The sequence below is a fragment of the Anomaloglossus baeobatrachus genome, chromosome 11 (genome assembly GCF_048569485.1).
Source record: "Anomaloglossus baeobatrachus isolate aAnoBae1 chromosome 11, aAnoBae1.hap1, whole genome shotgun sequence".
NCBI classification, from domain to species: Eukaryota; Metazoa; Chordata; class Amphibia; order Anura; family Aromobatidae; genus Anomaloglossus; species Anomaloglossus baeobatrachus.
This window is the reverse complement of record NC_134363.1, coordinates 41,724,510-41,750,158: the sequence shown is the minus strand read 5'-3', so window position 1 is coordinate 41,750,158 and position 25,649 is coordinate 41,724,510. Positions and strand designations below refer to the sequence as shown.

Here is a 25,649-nt window from a genome sequence, read left to right as displayed (position 1 = left end):
GAGAGATGGCGATTATGGAATTACCACTTGTATTGCCAGTTGTATTTTCAGGTATATTTTGCACCTGAAAAAGCATTGCGAAACCACTGCAAAAATAAACATAATGCGCAATAATCTAAAAATGATAAGTCTGTGCACATCTTCAGTGTTTTTTTAACCACTTTAGGGTTCTGAAACCGTGAAGGGGTTAAAGAAATAGCACGTCATTCTCGAGGCGGACGTTTTTATTCTGAATTGGTTTTGTCTAGGAAAACCTTGGCGTCTTAAAGGCATCGTGTGCACATACTCTAAGGAGCTTTTCATGAAGCTTCTCGAGAAAATCAATGAGCTCATGCCCTTAGGTTCTCATCCCCCTTCTGGTCTTTTTAATCTACGAGTTTGGTCCTGTTGACCTTTTTTTCTTCCAATACCAATCCTAAACATGACGGAATTAACTCGCGCTCTATGCAACAAAAATCATGGCGACTCATTTTGCCGACTTTTTACTGCGGTTAGATATCATTACAGGATGTCTTGGTATGGTTGGTTTTTTTTCCTTGATCTGAGTTGTCTTTGATCCGAGCAGTGGCAGTCAAGCTGTGACATGAGAAGGGCAAATGTCAGGAGGGTCCGCGAAGAAGGTCTTGAGAGATCAGAGGCCGGCAATTGTAATGTTCTCGAAGGAGCCGCAGGGTCAAACTACCATGTTTCTCAAAACCTATCCTTGAGTAACCTAGTGCGCATGTCTCAGATGACAAAGCCCTGCTGGAGTCTAACTTTTGAGTTTACTAGCATCTGAATCTGTCCAAAAAGTCTGCTTCATGTGAATATAGCCCTATAGACAAGGACTCTGGTGCCCCTGGTTTCCAACTTATGGCCTATGTTCCTATTCACCAATTTGGCCGAATTATGGAGACCTGAGCGGAATCCACCTCCAAAATGAAAGCAACTATAAGGCCTTGTGCGCACACTGCGTTTTTACCCGCGGTTTTGCTGCAGAAATTTCTTGAGAAATGTTTGTAACCTTTCTGCAGACATTTCCCAGCAAAATCTATGGGGGAAAAAAATAGCTGTGCCCACACTGCGTTTTTTTTTTTCTCAAGAACATTCTTTCTGCAGAATTTCTTGAGAAAATTTCTTGAGAAAATGTGCATGTCACTTCTTTTCCACAGGTACCTGCGTTTTTTCCCATAGATAACGGTAAAAACCGCAGGGACCAACTTGCGGTAAATCCGCGTCAAAAACGCGGGTGCGGTTTTACCGCGGGTGCAGGATTCTTTCGGATGGTCCGTTTTTTTTTCCTTAAGAAAATGGCACTTTCTAGTGCGCATATAGCCTAAAGGCCGCTTTACACGCTACGACATCGCTCAAGCGATCTCGTTGGGTTCACGGAATTCACCGCTTTAGCGATGTCGTTGCGTGTGACACCTATGAGCGATTTTAATCGTCGCAAAATTGGTGACCTGCCCGCCTATTCCTAATTATTGTTGCTGCTGCTTGTATGATGTTGTTCGTCGTTCCTGCGGCAGCACACATCGCTACGTGTGACACCGCAGGAACGAAGAACCTCACCTTACCTGCGGCCGCCGGCAATGAGGAAGGAAGGAGGTGGGCGGGATGTTACGTCCCGCTCATCTCCGTTTCTATTGGGCGGTCACTTAGTGACGCCGAACGAACCCCCCCCCCCCCCCCCTCCCTAGAAAGGAGGCAGTTCGCCGGTGACAGCTGGGCAGGTAAGTAGTGTGACGGGCCGCGCGATGTTGTGCGCCACGGGCAGTGATTTGCCCGTGACGCACACACGATGGGGGAGGGTACGCACGCTAGCGATATCGTTAACGATATCGCAGCATGTAAAGCGACCTTTAGTCTCACAAGAACTTTGTTATAGCGCACTATATATTGTAACAGCGGAATTATTAAGACACAGTAAGGCATATTGGACCAGCATAATTTGCATCAATACATTTTCATGACATATTTGGGTATTAGGCACTTTTTTATGCTTCTGGAGTTGTCAGGTTCGAGTTAAGCGGGCTTTACACTCTGCGACATCGCTAGCATTTGCTGGCAATGTCGAGCGCGATAGCACCCGCCCCCGTCGTACGGCCGATATGTGGTGATCTCTGCCGTAACGAACATTATCGCTACAGCAGCGTCCACGCACATCCCTGCTCTGCGACATCACACGGTAGGCGTCCAATAGGGGCAGAGATGAGCGGGACATAACATCCCGCCCACCTCCTTCCTTCCGTATAGCCGGTGGAGGCAGGTAAGGAGATGTTCCTCGCTCCTGCGGTGTCACACATGGTGATGTGTGCTGCCGCAGGAACGAGGAACAACATCGCTAATAAGCAGAAAACGATTTTTTGTTTCAGGACGACCTCTCCGCGGCAAACGATTTTGACCGCTTTTGCGATCGTTTAAGGTCGCTCATAAGTGTCACACACTGCGATCTCGTTAATGAAGCCGGATGTGCGTCACAAACACCGTGACCCTGACGATAATTCATTAACGATATCGTAGCGTGTAAAGCCCACTTTAGACTTGTAGCTGGGGCATCCCTGTGGGCTGCCGCCGGTCCGTCCCCTGTGGGCTGCCGCCGGTCCGTCCCCTGTGGGCTGCCGCCGGTCCGTCCCCTGTGGGCTGCCGCCGGTCCGTAACGCTGTATGTCTCAATGAGTGCGATAAGCAATATGGCTGCCTTCACTGCTTGGGAAGACTCCTAAACCCCAAAATGGCTCCTTGATATAACCAAAAAAAACCCTGTAGGTGTCTTAATGCAGAAATTTTCTTAAATTTGAGAGCTAGTCCATGTATACATAGCTTTAGACAGATTCGCGATTTGTAAAATTGACGAATTATAGGCATGATTATACAATTCATAAACCACTTCAGCTGTACTCTGTCATCCAACATGAAGCTGAGTATGAGGTCACTGTCTAATATTTCATAGCCGAAGGTAACATTCCTGGGATCCCAACAACCACAAAGACACCGGAGAACTTTTCTTCCATGGAGTCCCAGAGGGCGTCATTTCTCCTGTAACGTGGCGAATGTGAGGTAGTTTGATCATGTCGTAGGAAAATGTATGACAAAATGTGTAAAATAAATATTCATCCCCCTTCTCCCTTCGTGAAAATTCTATTGTTGATACTGGTTGGAAGTTGTTCAATGAGGCTTTTTCACATTTATGTTGAAAACTGTGTAAAATTTCACAAATCTGTTCTGTAAAGCATAAAATTAGGTTCTGGTCAGTAAGACGTAACTTTAGCTACTACCGTTAAGTACTTTTATATTGCTCCCTGTTATCAGCCAATCCAGAAGAGACTTGGGGTAATGTACTTTCATCAGTCTATGACTGGAAGATCAGGCCCCCCCATTCATTTTATATAGTAGTCGGCTGAACGATGGTATCATGTCTGACTCTCCCATACGCAGGAATGTTCTCTCTGCCAAGCATGGCTGTGCTCTCGATAAGAGCGCCACCACCATCTCTTGGCACTCTGAAATCTCACATTTCTGCCCCTTTATCTGTCGAGAGAGTAGGAGACCACTATGTAGATTAGACTTTTGGTGGATATTGGCGACAACGCCCAACCCTTAGTCTGTGTGTGAGGGGCTTTAGAAATGCATTTCTGGAGATCTGTGAGGTAAATTAGTGTTGCGGAGGGAGAATTATGAGGTAAGTTGGTATCACGAAGGTAGATTTGAGGTTAGCTATTGTCATGAAGGGAGTTCTCTAGGTAAGTCTGTGTTGCGGAGGGAGATTTGAGGTAAGTTGGTATCTCGGAGGGAGATTTGAGATAAGTTGGTTTCGAGGAGGAAGCTCTGTGAGGTAATTTATCGCAGAGGGAGATTGGTGAGGTAAGTTTGTGTCGCAGAGGAAGCTCTAAGGTAACTTATTGCAGAGGGAGATTTATGAGGTAAGTTGATATCTCGGAGGGTGATTTATGAGGTAAACTATTGTCATAGAGGGAGATCTGTGAGGTAAATTAGTGTTGTGGAGGGAGACGTATGAGGTAAGTTGATATCACAAAGGTAGATTTGAGGTAAGCTATTGTCATGAAGGGAGTTGTGCAGGTAAGTTTGTGTTGCGGAGGGCGATTTATGAGGTAAGTTGGTGTCGCGGAGGAAGCTCTGAGGTAATTTATCGCAGAGGGAGATTTATGAGGTAAACTATTGTCGCGGAGGGAGATCTGTGAGGTAAAATAGTGTTGTAGAGGTAGATTTGGGAGGTTCATTCTTGATGTAGAGGAGATCCATGGTCCATAAGGCCCATAAACTTAACGATTAACTCTGTTATATAAATTAAATATATTACAACAATATATGGATAAAATTAGGCTTCGCTGTTTATTATAGGTAACCTGAATTAAAATGTGTTAAGACAACAAAATTCAAATCAAATATAATCAAATTATTGACCCAATATTAAAATTACTTAATCATCACAAAGAACAAAGTCCACCCAGCCTTAGCTGGGCGACTATACTCTGCATGGTGACTGTCCATTAAATATTAATAAACCAAACAGGGAGATCAAGAGAGCTGTTACTTCGTCCTCTTTCTTCAGTAACTGCTGGCAACGACCAAAGCGGGTCCTTTTATAAAGGAGTTGAAATTCCCGCCTAGGGCTATGTGCCCACGCTGCAGAAAATGCGCGGAATTTTCCGCGGATTTTTCGCGGAAATTCCGCGGATTTTTCAAACATCTGCAGCACAGCTACTCCCCAGCCATTTCTATGGCATTTGGGAACTGCTGTGCCCACGCTGCGTTTTTTCCGCAGCGGAAATAATGTGGATTTCCCTGTGGAAAAATCAGCAGCATGTCAATTATTCCTGCTGATTTACCTGCGGATTTACCTGCGGATTTTGCCCATGCAAGTGAATGTCAACAAACCCCGAAATCAAAAAAAAAACACAACCTTTTTTCAAAAATAAAAAGTTGAATAAACCCCCCCCCCCCCCCCCCCCCCCCCCCCGAAATCCGTGTCAAATCCTCACCTATGCAAAGGTGCGGATTCCGGGGGAATGCTGCAGATTTAACTGCAGAAAAATCCGCGGATACAGAGTCCCGTGGGCACATAGCCTAAAACCGCAACAACCAATCATTTGAAGTTCTCATCCATACTCTTTGATTAGTACATATCCGAATATAGTTAAGTCCAATAAATTAGTATTATTAGGGGGGAGAAGGAAGATACCAAGTGAATAAATCAATATAAAAATAAAAATGCATAAACTTAATAACAAAAACTAAGATATAGCTATACGAGGGGCTGCTAAGTCTTTGACTTAAGCCTTATGTGTCTAATATGTTTTCAAAATTGTGTGTTTTGTTGCTTATGGCAACAGTGTTCTACGCACGCGGGAAAACAATGGCGGAGCCTAATGCGATATTCACAGCAGAGAGCAGAGGAGTGATACAATTCTTGTTTCTGCAAGGAAAGTCCACGAAGGATATTTATGGTGATATGTCGCAGACATTGGGGGATCAATGCCCTTCATATTCCACAGTCAAGAACTGGGTTGCCAAATTTAAAACGGGCCACTTCAGCCCCAATGATGAGGAACGTACTGGACGACCGAAAGTGGTTGTTGTTCGGAGATCGTAGATGCTGTGCACAACCTCGTACTGGAGAAGCCACGAATTTCAGCTAAAGTAATAGACATCATGGGGATTTCCTGTGAACTTGTTTGTGTCATTATCCATGAACATTTGGATATGATGTAGCTACGGTATCTGCAAAGTGGGTCCCCAAGTGTTTGACAACAGATCAGAGAAGCATGCGAGTGAAAACTTCCCCGTCCATTTGTCAGAGTTTCTAGACCAAGAACTTCCTGGATCGACTGGTCACTATGGATGAGACCTGGATTTATTTGTATGATCCTGAAAACAAGGAGCCGTCAAAAGAGCGGAGGCACAATTTTGACGCCGCCATACCACCATACCAAGAGCGGAGGCACAACCAAGCAAAGTGCTTTTGCTTAGTTACCCGATATTTACCCTGGCTATGTGTGCAGGGAGCCAGACACTTCCCCGCTGGGCTCCGCCCCCCTCCCGCACTCCGCATGTGCACACACACTCACTTGTTCTCAGCGTCATGGCCCCGCTCGGCTCCACCTACCCTGCACTCCGCCCCCCGCACACATTCTCGGCGCCCGAACGATCAGCTGATTACCCGGCGACCGGCTGCTGTGAGCGATCAGCTGATCACCCGGCAGCCGGGTGATCAGCTGATCGTTCACAATAGTCTGCCGCTGGTAAAACTGTAAAAAAAAAAAAAAAAAGCAGATTCCGTTGTTTTGTGCGATCCGGTGCATCCGTTGTGCCACTATATGCAACACATCCGTTGCATCCGTCACACAACGCAATGCAACGGATGCCGTTCAACGCAAGTGTGAAACTAGCCTTACAGAACTTGGAATTCCAATGTAAGAAGTGTGTTGTCATCAGTGGAGAGTATGTGGAATAAATGGAAAGTTTAATCATCCTATCTCATTTCTTTCTGGGTAAAACTAAAAGACTTATTAGCAGCCCATTGTATATCCATGGTTCTATGCAACTGTGTCTCCCTGAGCTATATTCTCCGGTGGGCCCTGGCATGAAGTAAATTAGTGTCGCTGAGGGATATTTAAAAGGTAAGTCAGTGTTGCGGAATGAGATCTATGCGGTAGGTTACATTCGTGGAGGGAAATCCAAGATAAAGTTGCGGATGGAGGTCTATGAAGTAGGTTAGTGTAGCTGAGTGAGATATGAGGTAAGTTGGTATGGCGGCGTGAGATCTATGAAGTAAGTTGGTGTCGCAGAGGGAGCCTTCTGAGGTAAGTTGGTATGGCGGCGTGAGATCTCCGAAGTAAGTTAGTGTCGCCGAGTGAGCATTCTGAGGGAAGTTGGTGTCGCCGAGGGAGCCTTCTGAGGGAAGTTGGTTGTCGCCGAGGGAGCCTTCTGAGGGAAGTTGGTGTCGCCGAGGGAGCCTTCTGAGGGAAGTTGGTGTCGCCGAGGGAGCCTTCTGAGGGAAGTTGGTGTCGTCGAGGGAGCCTTCTGAGGGAAGTTGGTGTCGTCGAGGGAGCCTTCTGAGGGAAGTTGGTGTCGTCGAGGGGGCCTTCTGAGGGAAGTTGGTGTCGTCGAGGGGGCCTTCTGAGGGAAGTTGGTGTCGTCGAGGGGGCCTTCTGAGGGAAGTTGGTGTCGTCGAGGGGGCCTTCTGAGGGAAGTTGGTGTCGTCGAGGGGCCTTCTGAGGGAAGTTGGTGTCGTCGAGGGGGCCTTCTGAGGGAAGTTGGTGTCGTCGAGGGGGCCTTCTGAGGGAAGTTGGTGTCGTCGAGGGGGCCTTCTGAGGGAAGTTGGTGTCGTCGAGGGGGCCTTCTGAGGGAAGTTGGTGTCGTCGAGGGGGCCTTCTGAGGGAAGTTGGTGTCGTCGAGGGGGCCTTCTGAGGGAAGTTGGTGTCGTCGAGGGGGCCTTCTGAGGGAAGTTGGTGTCGTCGAGGGGGCCTTCTGAGGGAAGTTGGTGTCGCAGAGGGGGCCTTCTGAGGGAAGTTGGTGTCGCAGAGGGGGCCTTCTGAGGGAAGTTGGTGTCGCAGAGGGGGCCTTCTGAGGGAAGTTGGTGTCGCAGAGGGGGCCTTCTGAGGGAAGTTGGTGTCGCAGAGGGAGCCCCTGAGGTAAGTTGGTGTCGCAGAGGGAGCCCCTGAGGTAAGTTGGTGTCGCAGAGGGAGCCCCTGAGGTAAGTTGGTGTCGCAGAGGGAGCCTTCTGAGGTAAGTTGGTGTCGCTGAGGGAAACATTAGATTGTGAGCCACAATGGGCACAGTGTTTATGTCTGTAAAGCTTTGTGGCCTATGATGGTGCTATACAAGAAACACAATAAATTGACCTCACAGATCTCCAGAAACATGTACATATACAGTAAATGAGTGATATACGCCTCCCATTTTATAAGAATCGCTTTTGTAAACTGAGAGCTAGTTTTACTCTCTTCAGGGAAGGGAAAGGGTGGGGTGGGGGTAGAAATCCTATTTTGGGAACTATGAGGCATAGCAAGTGGTTTTAAGATCTCTTCGTAAATAGTTAACTGATTTAAATGATTTCTTTCCTGAAAAGGAAGTGGAAAAAAATGAGGTGAAATCCCTTTTAATCATCTCGTCCTTTTGTATGTACGACTGGGGACAAAAATGGAGCTGGTTGGCCTGTAGGTAACCCAACAACATACAGAAGGGGTGGTGCGTAAAAAAGTGCCTAAGAACATATAGAAGAGGTGGTGCGTAAAAAAAGCGACGAAAAAAACTTAACAGCAGAGTGGATTTCCCGTAGAAATGAATGAGAAGAGTTTTTTGTTTTTTTGGGGAGGATTTTGGTGCGGATCCGCTCCGTGTGAACATAGCCGGAACATTTTATATCAACTACATGTGTAGAATAGAAAGAGCTGGTCGCTTTATGCTGAAACGGCGCCACCCATGTCTACTGGCTGTGTTTGGTATTGCACCTGGTATGAGTGTAGCCATAAACAAAATGGAGACGCCAGCCTGGTATTTATTAGCTCAGGCTGAGACGGACTTGGATGTATTAAGTTTTATTACGCTTCTATTGTTCCCCCGCTTGAATCATTCTAGGAAAAGCCTCTAAATCTGCCAACTTTTCTAAGGTTTTTTTTTTTATGTAGTTTTTTTGTTCTGTTTGTAACTGTCGAACTTTATAGGTATCCACTTCCAAGCCTGAAATGGCTGATAACTGGGAACAATAGATGTCATTTGATTTGTGTTTGAAAACGGATAATAATAGAAATAATAAACTGTCGTCCCAAGAGGAAGAGCGTGTACGGTGGAGGCACGGGGTGAACCTGCTCTCGTCTCCTGCCTTCCTCGCAATTGACTGTAAAAATAAACCATTTCTTTGTCTGATAAACAGGAAATGGTGAGAACTCGATAGTCTGCTCTTCTCCGACATAAAACCCATGTACGGCTGGAAACAATACAGACCCCCTGATGTCATAAGGAGCTTTCTTTTACCGGTTTTCAAACTTTTAAGCTCCGGCAAATTAGTTTTTCTTTTGTTGTAATCCACCGTTTTCTATGTACCTGAATGGCGTGGCCTTCTTTCTGTGGTGTAACAATAAAGCGAGCAATAGCTCTGTGCATAGTGTAATGGGGTGTTTTTATTTACAAATGTTTTTAGGATCAAATAGCTTTACCTACTAATCTGCCTCTGCAATTTATGTAGGCATAGGCAGTACTACCTCCTAGTTTCTCCTATAAATGCTGTCGCGCAGGCAGTACTACTCCCTAGTCTCCTGTAAATGATGTAGGCACAGGCAGTACTACTCCCTATTCTCTCCTGTAAATTATGCAGGTACAGGTAATACTACTCCCTAGTCTCTCCTGTAAAGGCTGTAGGCACAGGCAGTACTACCTTCTGGTTTCTTCCCTAAATGTTGTAGAGACAGGCAGTACTACTCCCTAGTCTCTCCTGTAAATTATACAGGCACATGCAATACTGTCCCCTAGTCTTTCCTGTAAATGTGGGCATGGACAGTACTACCGCCTAGTCTTTTCTCTAAATGTTGTAGTCACAGGCAGTACTTCTTCCTAGTCTCTCTCATGAATGATGTAGGCACAGGCAGTACTACCTTCTAGTCTTACATTAATGATGGGACAGTACTACTTCCTAATCTCCCTCCTGTTCATAATGTAGATGCAAGCACTTAGCCTAATAGGTTTATGTGCCCACGCTGCGGATTTTGCCGCGGATTTACCGCGGATTTTCCGAAAATCTGCAGCAGTGGCACTTCCAAGCCATTTCAATGGCATTTTGGAAATGCTGTGTCCATGCTGCGGATTTTTCCGTGGCGGATTTGCCGCGGATTTTGATCCGGAAAAATCTGCAGCATGTCAATTATTGTTGCGGATTTTGGTGCGGATTTTGGCTATAGAATTGGGGGGAAAAAAAAAAAATCCGCATCAAAATCTGTGGCAAAAAAAGGTGCGGATTTGCCGCGAAAGTCGCGGATTTTCATGCAGAAAAATCCGCAGGTACATTCTACCGTGGACACATAGCCTTAAGCTCTCCCTGTAAATGATATAGGCAAAGGCAGTACTACCTTCTAATCTCTCCTGATAAATTAGCTAGATACAGTCATATTTCCCTATCTCATCCCATAAATAATAGTAGGCACTAGCAGTATCGCTTCCCTCGCTCCGATAACTGCTCGGTTAGTACTGCCTCCTTGTCTTTCTGCCATTGTATACTCAGGTTTTACTGTCTTTCTGTAAATGATGTACGCTCAGTACTGCCTCCGTATGTCTCTATAGATGTATGCTCATTAGTATTACCTTCTTGTTTCACCTTGTAAATAATATAAGCACAAATAGTACTAGCTCCTTGTCTCTCCATCTAAATGATGTACGCTCAGATAAAGCAGTCATTTCAAATGTATGGTCAGATAGTACTGTATCCTTGTCTCTCCCTGTAAATGGTAGTCACATACAGTGCTGCTTCCCGATCTCTCCCTGTTTGATATATATATATATATATATATATATATATATATATATATATATATATATATATATATATATATATATATATACATATATATTTATAAAAAATAATAATATAGTGTGTATATATAATATTTTTTTTTTTTTTTTTGTATAGTCTTATGCTACCCCTTGATGAAAGCGCACCAGTCATACGCTTTGTATTTTCCTGTATAAGTAGATTTCATGTTCAGCTGAGGCCTCCATTCGTGTATGCAGCCTCAGGAACGTCGCTCTTCTTTCCAAAGTCTCGCATACCAGCCAAATATATTGTTTCCTTAGCTATTTTTGTCCCTCGGCTCTTGGTGCCTCAGACTTGGAGAAATTAAAAAAAAAAAAAATGAAGGATGAAACTTTCCAGCAGGCGCAAAGCTTTTTTTTTTTTTTTTTTTTTTTTTCAAATCTACGGCTTGGATTTTGTATATTTTGGTTATTTGGCTGCAACGAAAACCTTCTTATGAGTATTTTTATGGTCACAATTATTGTGACCCTGAATCATGGAAAATCTATGGAGTGTCCTAGTGAAGATAGTCCGCCTTGCTCTATCCTAATTTGGCTGATAACAGTGGATCAGCCAATGGATCAGCCAATGGATAACTGTGTTCAACAGCAAAGTCATTTTTAGAAAATGTGGGTGTAAAAAAAAGGACTAGTCACTAGGTCAAGTGACCAGTTTTTGCTCTTATTTCTACTGCCCCCCCCCCCCCCCCCCCCAATATTACGTTTTTATTTTTTATAAATCCCCCATTTGGTTCCAGAGATACGATTCTTTTTATTTAGGGCTAATTTTTTATAGTTGGAACCTAGGGGGTGTGGCCAAAGGCAGAGCAGCCTAAAGACACGCCCCCGAGGAGCCACTAGTAAAGAACATAGTAATTAGCACTTACGTGCATGCTTAAATTAGTGATTTTAGGAAGGATACAATCTAACTTATGTGTCAGACAAAGATATCTGACCCTGCTATTACCTAAAGCAACGCAACCGTTCATGGTCCCGTCTTCAAAGAACCTGTGCACTACAATAAAAAAAAATATATATATTGAGGTGGTCTCTCGGATTTTAGGATTGTATTTTGGGTTAATTTTTGGGAGGTGGTGTCCTGAAATGCTGCGGATTCATGCTACGTGTTTCAGGACTAGGCAACTAAACGTTGTGGAACAAACTCTGCTGCAGATATTGGACTGCATATCAATTTGTACCATGTCAAGACTGGCTGGCGAACTTTGATTGCAGCTCTGAAGGTTTTCCCTGAAACTGAATAGTCGAGGATGTTTTTGTTTTGTTTTTCTCCTTTTGTGTGTGTTGTTCCTGTAATTCCTTCTCGCGCTTTGCTCTTGAATGCGCACAGGTGATTTTTACCTTACAATGAACTATTAGGACATCTGTGAACAGTCTAAAGTCGTCAGCCATCGAACGTCACCGGGTGATATAATGCCGGCATTCATCCATAGAGAGGAAAAGGTTTCTGGTCGCACACACGGCTGCTTGTTTGGAAGGCTTCTCTTTATTTGATGGGAAAGTGGAGTTTCGGGAATAGAATATATATTTTTCTCTCCCGCTATAAATGCAGCGTGTGTTCGTTGTGAGTCACGCCTGTAACGGAGCGACACGGAAGCCATGCTACGAGGCAGGTGACCAGGAGAACACAGAGGGCTTTGTCAACGGAGATCCGTCACTTGTCCTCGTCTGTGGGGTTGCGGAACGTCTTTATTTAGGTTTTTTTTGCCAATAATGTAGTATGTAAAAAATATGGATTTAAAAAGGAGGAACAACTTATTTCTGGGAGAGAAATTGTAAATGTTTTTTTTTTGTTTTTTTTTTTTTGTTACCAATTTTAACCCCTTTAGGACGAAGCCAGTTTTGTACTTAATGACCAGGCCATTTTTTGCAATTCTGACCAGTGTCACTTTATGAGGTCATAACTCTGGAACGCTTCAACGGATCCCGGTGATTCTGACATTGTTTTTTCGTGACATATTGTACTTCATGATAGTTATAAATTTAGAACGATATTTTTTGCTTTTATTTGTGAAAAAATCGGAAATTTGATGAAAATTTTGAAAATTTTGCAATTTTCAAACTTTTAATTTTTATGCCCTTAACCCAGAGAGTTATGTCACACAAAACAGTTAATAAATAACATTTCCCACATGTCTACTTTACATTAGCGCAATTTCTGAAACAAAATGTTTTGGGGTTAGGAAGTTAGAAGGGGTCAAAGTTCATCAGCAATTTCCCATTTTTTCAACAAAATTCACAAAACCATTTTTTTAGGGACCACATCACATTTGAAGTGACTTTGAGAGGCCTAAGTGACAGAAAATACCTAAAAGTGACACCATTCTCAAAACAGCACGCCTCAAAGTACTCAAAACCACATCCAAGAAGTTTATTAACCCTTCAGGTGCTTCACAGGAACTAAAGCAAAGTGGAATGAAAAAAAGCAAAAAATAAAATTTTACCTAAAATGTTGCTCTACCCCAAATTTATTCACTTTTAGAAGAAATAACACAACAAAATGAACCCCAAAACTTGTTACCCACTTTCTTATGAACGCGCCAATACCCCACATGTGGTCAGAAACCTTTGTTTGGACAAATGGGAGGGCTCGGAACAGAAGGAGCAATATTTGAATTTTGGAAAGCAAATTTGGCTGAAATAGATTGCGGGCACCATGTTGCATTTACATGTCCGCCAAGGTACCTAAACAGCAGAAACCCCTTACAAGTGACACCATTTTGGAAACTAGACCCCTTAAGGCTTCTATCTAGGGGTATAGTGAGCATTTTGGATACACAGGTACTTCACAGATTTTGATAACGTTACGTTGTCACATTGAAAATTTTCATTTTTTTCTCAAAAATGTTGCTTTAGCATCAATTTTTTCACTTTTTCAAGAGGTAATTCCAAAAATGTGACCCCAATGTTTGTTACCCACTTTTTTATGAGCGCGGTGATACCTCACATGTGGTCTGAAACCTTTGTTTGGAGAAATGGGAGGGCTTGGAACGGAAGGAGCAATATTTGAATTTTGGAAAGGAAATTTGGCTGAAAAAGATTGCGGGCACCATGTCGCATTTGGAGGACCCCTAAGGTACGTAAACAGCAAAAAAACACCACAAGTGACCCCATATTGGAAACGAGGCCCCTCAAGGAATTTATCTTGATGTTTGGTGAGTACCCTGAACCCCCAGGTGCTTTACAGAAGTTTATAACGTTGAGCCATGAAAATAAAAAAATAAAATTTTACCACAAAATTGTTACTTCAACCAGGTAGCTTTTTTTTTCACAAGGGTAACAGGAAAAAAATCACCATGAAATTTATTGCGCAATTTCTCCTGAGTTTGTTGATATCTTGTATGTGGTGGAAATCAACTGTTTGGGCACACTACAGGGCTCAGAAGAGAAGGAGTGCAATTTGACTGCAAAATTGGCTGGAATCAATAGCGGACGCCATGTTGCATTAGGAGAACCCCTGAGGTGCCTAAGCAGTGGAGGTCCCCCACAAGTGACCCCATTCTGGAAATAAGACCCCTCAAGGCTTTAATCTAGGTGTATATTGAGCATTTTGAATACACGAATACTTCACAGAATTTGATAAGCTTAGGTTGCCATATTGAAATTTTCATTTTTTTCACAAAAATGTTGATTTAGCGACACATTTTTCACTTTTTCAAGAGGCAACAACAAAACGTGTACCCCACAGGTTGTTATCTAATTTCTTGTGAGCGCAGGGATACCACACATGTGGCCAAAAACCTTTGTTTGGATAAATGGGAGGGCTTGGAATGGAAGGAGCACCATTTGAATTTTGGAAAAGTTGAAGTAAATTGCGCGCACCATGTCACATTAGCAGGGCCCCTTGGGCACCTATACATCAGAAACCCCCCACAAGTGACCTCATTTTGGAAACTGGACCCCTCAAGGATTTTATTCAGGAGTATAGTAAACATTTTGAATCCACAGGTACTTCACAAAACTGTTGCTGTAGCAAAAAATTTCTCACTGTTAAGGGGGCTTTACACGCTGCGACATCGCTAATGCGGAGTCGTTAGGGTCACGGAATTGGTGACGCACATCCGGCCGCATTAGCGATGTTGCTGCGTGTGACACCGATGAGCGATTTTGCATCGTTGCAAAAACGTGCAAAATCGCTCATCGGTGACATGGGGGTCCATTCTCGATTATCGTTACTGCAGCAGTAACGATGTAGTTCGTCCCTCCTGCGGCAGCACACATCGCTATGTGTGACGCCGCAGGAACGAGGAAGCTCCCCTTACCTGCCTCCCGGCCGCTATGAGGAAGGAAGGAGGTGGGCGGGATGTTCCGGCCACTCATCTCCGCCCCTCCGCTTCTATTGGGCGGCCGCTCAGTGACGTCACTGTGACGCCACACGGACCGCCCCCTTAGAAAGGAGGCGGTTTGCCGGTCACAGCGACGTCGCCGGGCAGGTAAGTATGTGTGACGCATGTGCGCGATGTTGTGCGGCATGGGCAGCGATTGCCCGTGTCGCACAACAGATGGGGGCGGGTACCCACGCTAGCGATATCGGGACCGATATCGCAGCGTGTAAAGTAGCCTTTAGGCTATGTGGCCATGATCCAGCGACACGGCGTCTAGTACCCAGTGTCAGCCTCCTGCAGAAATGTGAGTGTTGTCCACGGGAGAACGCAGCTGCCCATGCCCACGATTTGGGTTCAGGCTGCTGTGGACTTTAGTTCTATTCTACCTGCAAAGAACACTCATCTCCGCAGCATAAATTGACATCCTGAGGCTCGGGAAGCTGCGCCACAGGTCGATTTATGCTGCGGAGAAAAGAAACACAGTGGGCACGGGATTTCTAAAAATCCTGCCACTGTGCTTCTACTGCACAACGCAGCGTTATGGACGCAGGGAAAACACTCTGCGCCCAAAATGTTGCAAACCCTGATTGTGGGCACACAGCGTAAAATGCTACAATGGATGAATGGATAGATGTCAAACATATATAACGTCCCACCCCCCTGCATATTCTAAGCTGGCGCCCTTTAGTGCCTTTCATGTGACACTAAAGGATGCCTAGCCTTGTATTTAGCCCAAAAAAAAAAAAAATAATTAAAATAAATGACGTGGGGTCCCCCCTATTTTTGATAGCCAGCTAGGGTAAAGCAGACAGCTGTAGCCTGCAAACCACAGCTGACAGCTTCACCTTGTCTGGTGATCAATTTGGAGGGCTCCCCAAGCTGTTTTTTTTTTTTTTAATTATTTATAAATAAATAATTAAAAAAAAAAAACAAACGTGGGGTCCCCCCAAATTAGATCACCAGCCAAGGTGAAGCTGACAGCTGGGGTCTGGTATTCTCAGGATGGGAAGAGCCACGGTTATTGGACTCTTCCCAGCCTAAAAATAGCAGGCCGCAGCCGCCCCAGAAGTGGCGCATCCATTAGATGCGCCAATTCTGGCGCTTCGCCCCAGCTCATCCCGCGCCCTGGTGCGTTGGCTAACGGGGTAATGAATGGGGTTGATACCAGGTGTGTAATGTCACCTGGCATCAAGCCCAGCAATTAGTTATGTCACGGCGTCTATCAGATACCCGACATAACTAATTGACAGTAATAAAAAAAAAATTGACAACAAAAAAAAATTTATTTGAAAAAACACTCCCCCAAACATTCCCTGATTGACCAATTTATTGAAAAGAAAAAAAAAAAATCCACAATTATCCATTTGGATGTCCCACGTCGCCTCTGGACCTTCTAGAATATGGGGGACACGTTCAGGGAACGTATCCCCCATTTTCTAGGAGGGCAGACCCTCCATTTGAGGAGAGTGGGTGCAAAGAATCTGCACCCACTCTCCCCGGGTCACAGCTGCAGACTCTGTGCAGCAGCCAGCGTCCTGAACACAGGAAGCTGTCATCTGCTCGGCACATGTGACCGGAGTCTGCAGAGAAGGAGGAGGGGGCCGCGGGGGATCATCACTCCGGTATGTATGACACCGGGGGACACCAGGGGGAGGGTAGGGGGGATCCCGGCAGGGCCTAGGGAGCAGGTTTCTGTCGCATGTGTGATGGCACATGCGACAGAAACCATAGGAACAGTGGAAATGCGGCCGGCGCGCTGCTGTGATCGCCGGTGCGCGCGGCCATCTTGGATTTTCGGGAGGGGGTTGGGGGTCGGGGGGGGCACTTTGGGGACACCGGGGGACCGGAGGGAACCGGGAAAAAGATTTATCTCCCATCTGGCATGTTTGAACATGCCAGATGGGAGATAAATCATTTTTTACCGGCGCGGTCATTTACTATAACTTGATGATCGGTATACGGTGTATACCGGTCATCAGGTGAGCGGGGACCGGAAAAACCGGCCCGAATCATGATCTCCAGGGTCTCAGCTACCCCCGGCAGCTGAGACCCCGGAAATTTTCTGACTCTGGGGGGCGCTAGACCCTTTTTTCCGACCGCCGTTAAAAAGCGGCGGATCGGAAAAAGTACCCTTATTTACCGCCGTTAAAAGGCGTATCGGCGGTCGTAAAGGGGTTAAGGGTTTCCGGCACCATGTTTATGATGTTTTCCAATGTCCAGTCCTCTCTTCCAAGAAAAATACATGGATATGCCTGGCCCCTCACCCTCCCATGTTCTGTGTCACCACCCACCCGCTTCTCCGGCTGCGGGTGGCCCACGGGTTTCCCGGTCTGCGGGTGGCCCACGGGTTTCCCGGTCTGCGGGTGGCCCACGGGTTTCCCGGTCTGCGGGTGGCCCACGGGTTTCCCGGTCTGCGGGTGGCCCACGGGTTTCCCGGTCTGCGGGTGGCCCACGGGTTTCCCGGTCTGCGGGTGGCCCACGGGTTTCCCGGTCTGCGGGTGGCCCACGGGTTTCCCGGTCTGCGGGTGGCCCACGGGTTTCCCGGTCTGCGGGTGGCCCACGGGTTTCCCGGTCTGCGGGTGGCCCACCGCTTCCTTCCATTTCTGCAGCTCCAGAAAACTGAGCCCGACTGGCGAAGAGGACGTATCCGGAAACTTGACCTGCGGGGTTGGCATTTCACGGTCCATCGGCGGCCTATTTCCAGATGGTGTGATTTATGGCCTGTACAAATAGCAGGATGTGTGACTTGTAGAGGACATAAAGCTGTTGACTCTTTGCAGCTACCTAGGACTTTTTATGGCTTCCGTGAAATAATTGTGTACATGCATGTTAGGTTGAGAAAAGAAAAATTGGACATTTGTGAAGATATACGTCAGGAGGATCCCCCGATATGAGCCTGCGTCATAGGGAAATGTTGCCAAGAGACGCCCATCGTAAAACTCTGACACTATACTTTTTTACTGTATACCTTTTGTAAGGAATAGTGTAGTCTACTTTTTGTACTCTTCAATAGAGGTCGGTCTTCGGGCCTGTGTTAGGTGTATATATAGCTGGAGATGGGTAGAAGCCTTGAAAAAGTTCTTTCGACATGTGCACATCGAGTGTTTTGGTTTTTTTTTTCTATTCTTCAAAAACCACAAGTTTCAATATGACAGTGATGTAGAGTTTCTTCTCTGAAAACTCAACAACTTAACCTTAAGGGTGTGTGCATACGGCAGCTTTTAAATTCTGCCAAGTTTTCAAGCAAAAGACACTTCTGGAAATTCCGTTTTTCTTGAGCGTTTTTACTAACCATTTTTGGCTGCTGTAATTTTTTTATAATTTGAAGGTTTACACACAGTTTTTGGGATTGTCTTTTTCAGTTTTCTTTTTTTTTCACTTCATGCAATAACTAAGAAACCACAACTGTGTTTTGTTTTTGTGTTTTTTTTAAGCAAAAATAATGGAAAAAATGCTTAAAAAACCTAAAACATCTGAACGTCTTCTAGCCTTCCCATCGACAAGTACCGAGCATCTTCCAAGTGGAAATTGCTGTAACAATGGTCGGATCATTTCTTTTAACCATTGGCGTTTTTAGAAACCTGAAGTGGTTATATACTCTCGAAAGCCTGAACATGTGAACAACGAATCGTCGTTACATAGTATTGCGTCTCTTCAGTCTTTTTATGAGATTTTTCAGGTGGTTTCCACTTGGAAAAGATGTCACATAGACCTACTCAAAGACTCTGTGCCCAAAGCTTTTTGGTGGGCTGTCAAAAACGTTGAGGTTTCTGGTTGAAACCGCTTCACAAAAGTTTCTTCTTGAGGGGGTTTTTTTTTTTTTTTTTTTAAAGGAGTGTTTTGTTGTTTTTTGTTATGATTGGACATGCTTTGTTTTGGAAAGGTTTCCTTCAAGATCTGCTTCAAAGAAGTGACACGTTTTATATAATCATTCTATGGCCATAACGATTTTAATGGCCGACCCATGAGTAATCCAGTTACCTTCCGACTGACTCTTCTTCTCGTCTATTGGGGGCATTGCTTGACCTGTTTGAGCATCGGCATGTAGTCTCCTCCTAATGGGCTTTATCGCCGTTTCAATGTTTCTCATACCTAATTTCCACGGCTTGTGTACGTTTCAGGCTGTTGAGTTCAGTCAGGCCGGGTCTTGTCAAGGCCGGGTCTTGTCAAGGCCGGGTCTTGTCAAGGCCGGGTCTTGTCAAGGCCGGGTCTTGTCAAGGCCGGGTCTTGTCAAGGCCGGGTCTTGTCAAGGCCGGGTCTTGTCAAGGCCGGGTCTTGTCAAGGCCGGTCCATGATGTGTTCTACCACCCTAACTCAGAAGAACTCAAAAGTATGAGTCCGGGGCACGCGGAAGATGGTCTCACTCAAATGGACAAACCTCTGCACTTAAACGGTTGTGCAACAAAACAGAAACATGTCCCTGAGTTCTTCGAGGACCAGCGTCACAGCTCTCCATGTTTTTTTTTTTTCTTTGTATCTCAGCTCGACCCCACACGATTTAGGTGGATGAAACACGTTAACATACACAGGCTGTGGATAGGTTTCACGCAGCCTGGACAATAATTACCCCCAGTGGCCGTACTCTCTGCCACGTCAGTGTTTTTCTCGGCCCAAGGAGTGTTATGCTGGCAGTCCTCCCATGTTATCGAGCTGTGTGTTTAGCAGTGGGGCTGCTCCGGGCCGCACTGATACGACCGGCTACACGTGACTGTGACTTCTGTTTACTGCGGTCACCATCTGAACAAAGTCTGAGGTTAATTACCCCCGCTCAGGACGTTGTTTGCTGCTGTCTGGGCGAGCAGTCTCCTCCATAAAATAGGTTCCTAGGGGGGAGATACTCCGTCTCAAGTTTTATTTCCTCCTAAATGAAGAGGGTCAATAAGTCATATTGAGAGTCAAATTGTGTGAAATGCTGCAGATCTGTCAGCGGAAACTGTGGCAACAGCTACGTTAGTTAGCTTCATAATAGACTAGGCAGGATTCTCCTAGTCATTATGGTTGGACTGAATGGTGTGACATGTCTGATCATTAATGGGGTTATCGGCAGATGTGTACTATAGGGGATGAATACACACCTTTTGTTTATTCATCCCCCTATAGTCCACCTCTGCAGATAACCCCATTTATGATCAGACATATCACACCATTATGCCAAATTATAAAGACCAGAGGAGAACAGGCGCACACCTTTGCTGCGGGCGCGCACACCTTTGCTGCGGGCGCGCACACCTTTGCTGCGGGCGCGCACACCTTTGCTGCGGGCGCGCACACCTTTGCTGCGGGCGCGCACACCTTTGCTGCGGGCGCGCACACCTTTGCTGCGGGCGCGCACACCTTTGCTGCGGGCGCGCACACCTCTGCTGCGGGCGCGCACACCTCTGCTGCGGGCGCGCACACCTCTGCTGCGGGCGCGCACACCTCTGCTGCGGGCGCGCACACCTCTGCTGCGGGCGCGCACACCTCTGCTGCGGGCGCGCACACCTCTGCTGCGGGCGCGCACACCTCTGCTGCGTGTACTTGTAGAGGACAAATAGGAAGTCATTGCACCTGGGAATCTGTTGGTGGGAGGGGGAGCCCAATCTGAGGCCCAACAGGCACACAAACATTATAAATGACACATTATACATTCATGTGCATACCTCTACTGCGCACACACTGCACACCTCTGCTACAAACATACACAAATACCCCTGCTATGCATAGGCACACATCTGCTACATGCATGCATATATACATACTTATTATATACATGCATGTGCACACAGAACAGATCAGTAGAACATCCTTTATCTATATAGACACTGATTGCAATGTCTTCAAACATTTTAACCATTTTTTTTTCCCCCTCCTTACCTTTCTTCCAGTCTTACTTCGTTTCTGACTATGATCCGACTATTGAGGATTCCTATACGAAGATATGTAACATTGATGGAAAGCAGACCCGGCTGGACAGTAAGTGCACGGCGGCCATTTATTTTTTAGAGGGGGGGGGGCACATTTGGGAATCTTGCATGTTTATTTCAGTTGTGACATGGCTGTGTGCATGCTGTATGAAGCCATCTGGTGCGTAATGTAGGGTTGTTCCATGTTCTATCCTTTTATTGTAGATAAAGGAGGTTTTTTTTTTTTCTGATTTTGTTTAAAAAAAAAAAAAGGGCTTTAGTCACCCTCCCCTGGTACGGTGCTGAATCTCCACCGCTGCTCGCAGTGTTATTGTCTGCAGCCCTGACTGTACATTGACACCGCTACAGCAAATCGTTCAATGGAGTGATTTGCGCTGTCAACTTGTACAAATCCACTTAGCTCCGTGATTGGCTGCAGACAATAACGGACATCGGGAGCAGACGAGGAGACTCTGTGTGCTGGACCTGGTGAGGGTGAGTGAAGCGAAGTGGTTTTTTTTTTTTTTTTTTTTTTTTTCTTTTTCCTCTTGTCCAGCGAAAGTGATATTCACATGTCAGGGGTGAGCGACCTGCGGTGAAACTACAACCCCAACAGCTTGTGGCTGTCAGGAAATGCTGTGAGTTGTAGTTTCGCAACAGCTGGAGAGCCAAAGGTCGCTCACCCCTGACATGTCAAAGCATCACTGGTTTGCAGGATAAAAGGCAAAGGCCCCTTATGGCACCGCTCGGGATATATGATCGTCAGTACAGAAAAAGGCTAAACCGCCTGACGCTACTTGCAACTACTACTCCCATGGTGCACAGGTCTGAGGCTGCCGGATGGGCATGTGTCCATGACCTGGACGGTCAGGCTATATTATTTTTTTTTATTTTTTTTTTGCATTGCTGGAGGTAGAAGAATTTGCAGAGGGTAAAAAAAAAAAAAAAAAAAGTTGCAGCCTCCAGGGTGTAAGGAAACTGGAGGGACCCGGAGGGATCTCCGCGGGAATGTCTGGAATGTGACACGGTGAGCTCTGCAAATAAAGACGTAAGGAATTCAGATAAATGAGAAATTCCCAACCTGAGGGGAGAGAACAAGGTGGAGGCTCTGTTTCTGGCTTCTCGTAAAGAGCGATGGCCGTAAATCACTCCGCATCGCCTCCTACACTATATCCTGGTCCTTCATGACGAGTGGTCGGGGTATGTAGGGACTCTTTACATCACACAAGGCGTATTCTGATTGTGCACCTCTCTTAAAGGGTTCTTCCCATCCTAGAGATGGGATCAGTTTAACTGTACCCAGCTCTGACTGCTATGGAAAAAGCTGAGCCGCCTCGCAGAAGCTGAGCCGCCTCGCAGAAGCTGAGCCGCCTCGCAGAAGCTGAGCCGCCTCGCAGAAGCTGAGCCGCCTCGCAGAAGCTGAGCCGCCTCGCAGAAGCTGAGCCGCCTCGCAGAAGCTGAGCCGCCTCGCAGAAGCTGAGCCGCCTCGAAACGTGGAGGCACTGTAGAAGCTGAGCCGCCTCGCAGAAGCTGAGCCGCCTCGAAACGTGGAGGCACTGTAGAAGCTGAGCCGCTCGGAAGAAGCTGAGCCGCTCAAACGCTGAGCCGCTCTGTAGAAGCTGAGCCGCTCTGTAGAAGCTGAGCCGCTTGCGGGAGGAATCTGAGCCGCTCGGAAGCACGGAGGCACTCTGGAAGCTGAACCGCTCGGAAACGCGGAGGCACTGTGGAAGCTGAGCCGTCTCGGAAGAAGCTGAGGCGCTCGCGGGAGGAAGCAGAGCACAAAGTTTCTAAAACCCTTTAAAACTTGATATGTTTAAAGAATAAATGTTCCCGCTAAACCTTATGGCTTTTTTGTTTTTTCCTCCCCCCCCCCCTCCCCCCCTATCCTCCTTTTAGTTCTGGACACGGCCGGACAAGAGGAGTTTGGGGCGATGAGAGAGCAGTACATGCGGACAGGAGAAGGGTTCCTGCTGATTTTTGCTATTAATGACCGAGGAAGGTAAATTGTTGAAATTGCAGAATTTGTTTTATTAGCAAATACCTCCAATTACAAATGTAGTATAGTTCTCCTGATTAGCTATGTCACTTACCTCATGTGCAAGGCATTGCAGCTTAGCTATCCATGGTTATGACCACTCAAATACGGACAGTTGCTCGTGGTTACTGAAGCTGCAATGCCCTGCACATAATAAGGTAAGACACATAGCTAATCAGGAGAGCTGTGAAATGTAGTATAATTCTCCTGATATAGCCACGTCTCTTACCTCATGTGCAGGGCATCGCAGGAACTTGGGTATCCAATGTTATATGACCACTGGTAACTAACTGTGACTATATGTGTGGCCTTAACCATGGATACCTAAGCTCCTGCAATGACCTGCACATGAGGTAAATGACATAGCTAATCAGGAGAACTATACTACATTTCTAATTGAAGGTATTTGCTATTTTTATTTATTATTATTAATAATAATAAGCCTATTATTATTCTTATAATAATATAATAATAATATTATTACTACACCTACTACATATTGGGATAGCATTTTGGGAGATGGGAATACTCCTTTAACAATCATTTTGTAAATGAGCACCGATACGCACATTACTGGTCCAAAATCGGTCCATCTTAACTATCTTTAGCATTTGTGATTGCAGCCCGCCTTACCTCTGGCGGCAAGTTATTTATGTAATATATATATATATATATATATATATATATATATATATATATATATATATATATATATATATATATATATATATATATATATATATATATATATATATATATATATATATATATATATATATATATATATAATATATATATTTTATATTATAATATATAATTACCCCTTGGCCCATATGGACCTACCTGTACATCTGTGTGCGTGGAGCGGGCTCAGGAGCTGAGACAGCAACACACATGGCAGATGGGGATAAGATGAAGGGGCATATGCCAGTGTATATGGTACTTGCTTACAGTAAATAGTGAAAATATTATCTTTCTGATCTGAGTATTTTCTTCCCATTATACGTCTCTAAGTTGCGCCCCTCCCCCCATCTTAATAATCGATAGTTGGTGTTACAGGGAGGAAATGAGACTTGGCGTCTACGACGTCTGGACGCTTGAGAAAGTCTTTATGCTCCAGTCCGCTGCCAATAATTCCTTGCACAACAGAATGGCAGACAGGAACGAGGATGCGTCTGATGGCGGCTTTATATTTTTATCATCATTACGGCTTTTATGATCCAATTACAGGTCCATATTGTAACACAACACACGCATGATCGCTCCTGCCATGTGGTTTGAAGCTGAACTGTAATTGGGATTCATCATTTGCCATTCATACCCTTTGTGCTGTGCTGTCCATTGCAGAATGAGTTAACTGAGAATCAGTCAGCGAGCTCGGTCTGACAAAAAGAGACTTTGTCCTAATATAAATGGGGACCGCGTAGAATTACGTTAAGGTTTTGGCATAATTCATCTGACACCCTTCTTCTCTCGCAGCTTCAATGAGATCAGCAAGTTTCACACCCAGATCCTACGTGTCAAGGACCGAGATGAGTTTCCCATGATCCTGGTCGGCAACAAGGCAGATCTGGACTCTCAGAGACAGGTGAGAACTCTGCAAAACGTTTGCTTTCTCCTCCTCGTGTTCGAGAAGACTATGACGAGCAAGAAAGGGTTAATTAAATGCATTAGACCCATTTATTGACCATGCTTAGATCTCTGTAGTTTCCAATTCCTCTGTTGTTCCTCCTGGAAATCTATAACTATACCAGTTCCTCTATTATGCCTCCTGTAAATCTATAACTATACCAATTCCTCTATTGTTCTCCTGGAAATCTGTAACTATACTAGTTCCTCTGTTCCTCCTGTAAACCCATAGTTATACCAGTTCCTGTGTTATTCCTTTTGTAATATTCCAGTTCCTCTGTTGTCCCTCCTGTACATCTAGAACTATACCAGTTCTTCTGTTGTTCCTCCTGGAAATCCATAATTATCAGTTCCTCTCTTGTTCCTCCTGTAAATCTATAACTATACCAGTTCCTCTATTGTTCCTTCTGGAAAAATATAACTATACTAGTTCCTCTGTTCCTCCTGTAAACCCATAGTTATACCAGTTCCTGTGTTATTCCTTTTGTAATATTCCAGTTCCTCTGTTGTTCTTCCTGTACATCTAGAACTATACCAGTTCTTCTGTTGTTCCTCCTGGGAATCTATAATTATACCAGTTCCTCTGCTGTTCCTCCTGTAAATCCATATCTATACCAGTTCCTCTCTTGTTCCTCCTGTAAATCTGGAACTATACCAATTCCTCTGTTGTTCCTCCTGTAAATCTATAATTATACCAGTTCCTGTGTTGTTCCTCCTGTAAATCCATATCTATACCAGTGTTCCTCTGTTGTTCCTCCTGTAAATCCATAATTATATCAGTTCCTCTCTTGTTCCTCCTGTAAATCTGGAAGTGTTGTTCCTCCTGTAAATCTGGAACTATACCAATTCCTCTGTTGTTCCTCCTGTAAATCTATAATTATACCAGTTCCTCCTGTAAATCTCAAACTATACCTGTGCCACACCTGTTCCTGAGCAGCTCCGCTCTATTGAAATGAATGAGCAGCTGGTTCGTTACCATATAACTGCCTTATGTAAGGTGCGAAAAGGAACCTGCACCTCTCATCATAACATATAGTGGTTAACGCCAAGGAAGTCCATCTGAATCATGGTTCCTTGTATGCCTCTTGAAGGTTATGTCTTGTAATTGCTTTTCATTTTCCGTCATTAGGTGACCAAAGAGGAAGCGCTCAGCTTTGCACGGGAGAATCGGATCCCCTATATGGAGGCCTCCGCCAAGATCCGGCTACATGTAGATGAATCCTTCCATGAACTGGTCAGGGCAATCAGGTAATGCAGT

General features: G+C 45.3%; 1 protein-coding gene across 1 annotated transcript in view; it reads left to right on the top strand.

Moving 5' to 3' along the window:
* RRAS (RAS related) overlaps positions 1–25,649 on the top strand; it is a 50,104-nt gene that overhangs the window by 2,334 nt on the left and 22,121 nt on the right. Inside the window, exons 2-5 of the mRNA XM_075329416.1 lie at positions 20,710–20,797; positions 22,624–22,726; positions 24,242–24,350; positions 25,521–25,639. Of these exons, the coding sequence (XP_075185531.1) occupies positions 20,710–20,797; positions 22,624–22,726; positions 24,242–24,350; positions 25,521–25,639 (419 nt within the window). The remainder of the gene's footprint in view (positions 1–20,709; positions 20,798–22,623; positions 22,727–24,241; positions 24,351–25,520; positions 25,640–25,649) is intronic.